The sequence below is a fragment of the Austrofundulus limnaeus genome, unplaced genomic scaffold (genome assembly GCF_001266775.1).
Source record: "Austrofundulus limnaeus strain Quisiro unplaced genomic scaffold, Austrofundulus_limnaeus-1.0 Scaffold4, whole genome shotgun sequence".
NCBI classification, from domain to species: Eukaryota; Metazoa; Chordata; class Actinopteri; order Cyprinodontiformes; family Rivulidae; genus Austrofundulus; species Austrofundulus limnaeus.
In genome coordinates, this window is record NW_013952406.1 from 1,614,274 (window position 1) to 1,619,538 (window position 5,265).

General features: G+C 38.6%; 2 protein-coding genes across 2 annotated transcripts in view; both read right to left on the minus strand.

Moving 5' to 3' along the window:
* Window positions 1-570: 570 nt before the first annotated feature.
* On the minus strand, window positions 571-2,431 carry mettl2a (methyltransferase 2A, methylcytidine; the record flags this gene model as incomplete). The annotated part of the gene is given in 7 exon segments (XM_014022792.1): window positions 571-677; window positions 782-921; window positions 1,008-1,068; window positions 1,168-1,217; window positions 1,375-1,637; window positions 1,752-1,840; window positions 2,274-2,431. Coding segments are annotated over 7 exon segments (853 nt in total), but the record flags the coding sequence as incomplete, so codon positions are not given.
* A 977-nt stretch (window positions 2,432-3,408) lies between these two features.
* itgb3a (integrin beta 3a) overlaps window positions 3,409-5,265 on the minus strand; it is a 16,413-nt gene continuing 14,556 nt past the window's right edge. The window contains exons 14-15 of the mRNA XM_014022783.1: window positions 4,499-4,665; window positions 3,409-4,401 (exon numbers count right to left, since the gene is read on the minus strand). Of these exons, the coding sequence (XP_013878237.1) occupies window positions 4,336-4,401; window positions 4,499-4,665 (233 nt within the window). The 3' untranslated portion in view covers window positions 3,409-4,335. The remainder of the gene's footprint in view (window positions 4,402-4,498; window positions 4,666-5,265) is intronic.

Below are 5,265 nucleotides of genomic sequence, written 5' to 3' on the forward strand. Positions count from 1 at the left end.
GGGCTGTAGTTTTGAAATGGACTTTATGTTTTGAGGAATGTCATTCCATGCTTTAGTATAAACATAGAAGATTTGGTTGATTTGGGCAGCAATGCACAGAGAGTTCCATAATTGGCACCTTGGAAGATCTGAAAATATAAATTAATACCACTAAACAAAACATAATTCTAAAAAGTCAAGGCAACAGACAATGAAAGAACTGTACAGTGATGAGTCCAACCAGGAAGTTTTTTATGAATTTTGTACGCCCTGTTGTAGAGCCTGACTATGGGTTCTAAGATTTACATACAAATAAGCTTCATTGCTCATGTGGAACCAGAACGACTAATTTATTAGTGTGAATTCTGTTTTCCAGTTTTTCTACTTCTGTGTACTTTTTACTATGTTAGCCATTCTTATATCAAAACAGCTCATTCAGGAGATTTTATTTTTGCAACTTTGTCACAATATTTACCTTCATTTACAAATATTTTCTACAYAGATTGGGATCTCTGTCTTTAAGAATAAGTTGGTGCTTCTAAAAACCGATCTAAGTTTGAGCCTGGATGGCTGGATTTCAGCTGGACTAACCCTTTTTGAAGCGCAGCTGTGCCATATCATAACGCCCGTAGTCCCTGAGCAGCATCACCCCTCCTGGTTTCAGCAGGTGTGCTAATCTCCTGATGGACAAACGCATCCTGAAACAAAAGGAAAGCTTTAACACAAGGTCTRTAGCTGCTGATTCTAAATGAAAGGCAGAGTAAGAAAAAGGTTTAAACAAGGCAAAAATRAGAGTTCATACTTGTCCGGATGCAGTGCCGAGAGCACAAAGATTAACACGATAACATCTAGAGTCCCATCAGGGACGGGGTAATTGGCTTCGGYGTCACTCAAGTCGTGAACAAAGGCAAAGCAGCGCTCGGAGTCGTACTCCGGATTAGTCTGACRAGGAGAAATGTTCAGTTTTCATTAGTTAGCTCACAAGCCTTCAGCTCAGAACTRTTCKTTAACAACTCCAAATACGTCACCTTTACTAACTCAACAGCGGTGCCGGAGAAATCGCAGCAGTAAATGAAGAGTCCTGGATCGCTGCAATAACCAAAGGTGCAGTTATAGTATCAGACTATAAAAGGCTGCTTTTTAAAAACACCCCAAAACCCATAAATATCAGCACTCATGTGTTCTTACTTATTGGTCTTCAGTATGGGGAAAACTGTGTTTCCTACACCGCAGCCAACCTGTAGATCAGGTAATAAACTAATGATCATTATAGCATTTCAGGCGTTATCAGCTCTCAGCACACGGGAGTAAATTTTATAGAAAATGAACCTTTCCAGATGCAACAAATGCATATTTCTGAATATGCTTGTGATACAAATGTTTCCAGCTCGTTACCTCTAAAATGCGATACGTGGCAGAGGAGCCAGGAAAGTCGCCGCTCTCAGGAGACAAAGATTCCCCGCTTTGTTYTCGATCAGGACCGTTCTGCTGGCAGCCGTTTGCGCCCGAGGCACTTGGACTCGATTCTGGGTTTAGGCTGCACTGTGGGGCCAACTCCGGGAACTCGGTGAAGAGCCAGTGTCGGTCTTTGAAGAAACGATTCTCGTGTATCGTGTAGAACTCATTCCAGTATTCATTGGCCCGGCTGTCGTATTCCTCTGTTCGGAAGGACAGGAGAAAATAATTGAAGKTTTTGTGCAATATGGATCGTGACTTGCACTTTTTTTTTATATATCAAATTTTGAGATGAGTGTACACTGCTACAACCCAACCTTGCTTGTCTGCAGGCAGTGGCTGATTGTTTTCTGATACTTTCTTCTTTGCAGCTTCTTCTTGCTCATCAGTCCACTCCACATTGTCCCTGGGAAAAAACAACATCATTGTTATCCAGAGTTAACAAAAACAATAACACTGCAGAAAGCAAAGACAAATGTTTTATTGTGTTAATTTTCTCCCCCTATTGACATGGGCAAATGTAAAAAAAAAAAATATCTACAAAATTAATGAACTAAAGTGAATGATAAATAACCATCTACTTCGTAAACAAAATATAAACATAAAATAAATTGCACTCGCTGTACAATTATTTTATTAACTGACAGCGTAACAAATGCCCAACTAATTTAATATTAAATTAGTTTTATAATATTAAAAAAGAAAATTGTCTTAAACAAACGAAAATAAAATACTTATTTAGTGACAAGAGTAAAGTAGCTTTGCTAAAACAGTTAGCTCTTTGAAAAACTTCATGCTAATTTCACGTCTCCGACCCGGTTCTGGTGTCTGTTACCGACCAAGCGTTGTGCTGGAAGACTTGTCGCGGGTCTGTAAGGAACCGAGTCCCGAACTGAGGTCTCTTCGGGTCCCCTGGTGACAGAATCAGCCCGGTGTCGCCGCAGCTTTCACCCGCTCCGTCCACCGCACGGGGCGCCGCCATGTTGGATGTGACGCGACGCAAAAAGAGGCGGGCCTTAAGCGGTGATGCGTTCAGGGACAGGCGGAAAACACGCATCTATAAAGACCTAAGTGTTTTATTATTATCTGTCACACTCAGACATTGATTTAGACTTAGAGTAAAACAAWTATACATACGCCATTTTAACTTCAAAATAAATTCAAATTGCATTTACTTGAACAGATGCATCTTTAACCATTTGACAAACTTTATTATATGTTGCAGCGTTTGAACACTAGAGGGAGACACATATTAGGATTATTTTTACAGTCACTCAAAAGCAGCGCAATTAAAAAGTACACGCAGAGATGCTTGTGCATGTAAGTTCATTCTTATAAATTAAACAAACACATTTTATCCCTCCTAATTCATGCAAATATCTTTTAAATCCGTTTATACATTTTATAGGYTTTTTGTGATTATTTGATCTACTTTGAAAGCATTAACATGAACTTTTAAGAGCCAAAAGGTTTTATTTCTAACAAAGAGGAGCAGCTTTAGCAGTTAAACAACCATAATCAAAGCTCCGAATAGCAAAAGAATGGTGAGAAATACTCAGATATTGTCTCTAAATTCTCTTATACTTTTTCAAAATAAACTGTACCCAAGTTCAGAACAACTGGTTATCATTTTAATGCCCAGTCAGTCAAATCTAGTGACAAACATCACACAAATTATTATTTATACTTCCTCCAACTTGTCGTGACATYTGCTGGAAGTGGTATGTTGCTTTTAGAAAAGATTCAAACCTTACCAGTCAATCAGGCGGTGTGGTCAGATGACAGGAAATTACTCAATACAGTGTGAAAGAGTTTTAAAAAAATAGATAAAAACCCAGAAATACTTTAGTTAACAGGTAGTTTACTGATTATTGACTTGACAATGAAATTTATTTGTAAAAATCTAGCTATTCAGGAGAACAGAATAGATATGTTTTCATTTTCAGTTTTACATGAGAATAAATGAAGCTGGGAGGCGATCAGAAACTTTTATTAACATTTGGATCCAAAACGAACGACACAGCTGATCTGTCAGGACTTGTAAARCAAACAGTTGCTGAGGGCAGAAGTTTCTCATTGCTTTGGATGTGAAAATATTCACCTCAAACAGCCCCTGGCAGATCGGACAGTTAAAAAAACAAAAAACAAAACAAGGAATAAAATAAGATTTATGCGGATTTTGGTGATGTCCGGTTTAAATAGAGTTGTTGTTTTTTTCAGTCTATAAAAAAACGTGACAGATATCAGAGTTCAGACCACATCCTGAAAACAGAACCTGCAAAACCAAAATATATTACCATGTTTCATAGCTTTACCTACCGACTTTATTTCACAACAGTCCCTAAAACTTCACAACAAAAAAAAAATAAGCTTTATATCTTTACAGGGCTAAGTCATCCTCTATATATATCCTGCATTTCAGAGTGACACAGAGCTGAAACAAGTAAAACACGTGGATAATAAAGGTCTTGAATTCCTAGACTAACCTTTAAAATAATTTTATGTGCAATCTCATTCAATTACATTACATCAATGACGGCAGACGTCTCTGTAAACCAGCAGCGGGATTTCAACTTTAAACTAAAAATAACTACAATCAGAAAAAGAAAATGTTGCGGAGGTGGCAGAGAAATGTTTTACATCAGGAGAAAAAAAAAGGCCGAACAACAGTTCTGTTTGGTGTAAACATACCAGAGGTGCTACAGTCTGACCCATCTTTAAAAAAAAGCCTCAGAGGGAACGATCAGTGCCTTATTAACAGTTCTCATTATGGYTTTTTACAGTATTTATGTACATTTATCACATTAAATTTTTAACAGCAGTAAGAAGTTTTCTGCAGCAGTTCAACTTTCTGCTCTGCAGTCGTCCACCCCTGAGTTTTGAACTTGTTGCATTCGGCCGTTAGTTGCTCTGGTACGCTACGTTGGTAAAAGTGGAGGTGGCTCCGACGTACAACGGGTTGTTCGCCTGAAAAACACGAACGTGGAGATGATTCTGTTTAGACTTCTACGCCTTTAAAGGAGTCGATTTAAAGCTGGATTCCTGTGTTTCCATCGTTTCTCACCGTGTCCCATTTGGCTTTGGCTCGCTCCTCCTCAAACTTGGCGAACTCTTTGCGGTCGTGGATGGTGATCAGCAGCTTCCAGATGAGCAAACCGACGAGGCCCAGCAGCAGGATGGCTCCAGCCACCGCCAGGAGCACCACTAAGATGTTAGGACCCTCGGGACACTCTGAGGGGGTGGGGAATCACAGTCAGGGAAAACGTGATAATAAGACTTTTTTAATAGAGTGAAGTGACGTTTCAGCAGTGGTGGGCACCAGTCCACTAAAGCACAAATCCGCTAATTGCGGACCTAAATATTTAGTTTGCGCTTTGGCAATCTTACTAATTTTTATTTTTCATTAGCAGATTTGCGCTTTCTAAAATTAAAATGCAGTACCACTAATAACTAATTTTCTACCAGTCATATTATCTTGAACAGCAGAAGGTAAGGCTGTCAAAGAATCACAACACACGTGATCTAACCCAGTGGTTCCCAAACTTTTTATCTTCTGACCCACAAAATATCCATGGCAAAACCTTGTGACCCCAACTATTACTGGTCTGAGTACACGAACTTTGTTAATAACCCTAAAAACACAGGCTTTTTGACAATCTAAACAGCTTATACAAAATATAAATACTTATTTATACTTATTTTGTGTTTTTGTAATAATTATAGGGAAAATATTACATCATCAATTGTTTTATTATCCTTTAAATTGATTTCTGGAGATTATCCAAGGTGCTTCATGACCCATAATTGGGTTCCAAGCCCAACTTCAGGAAC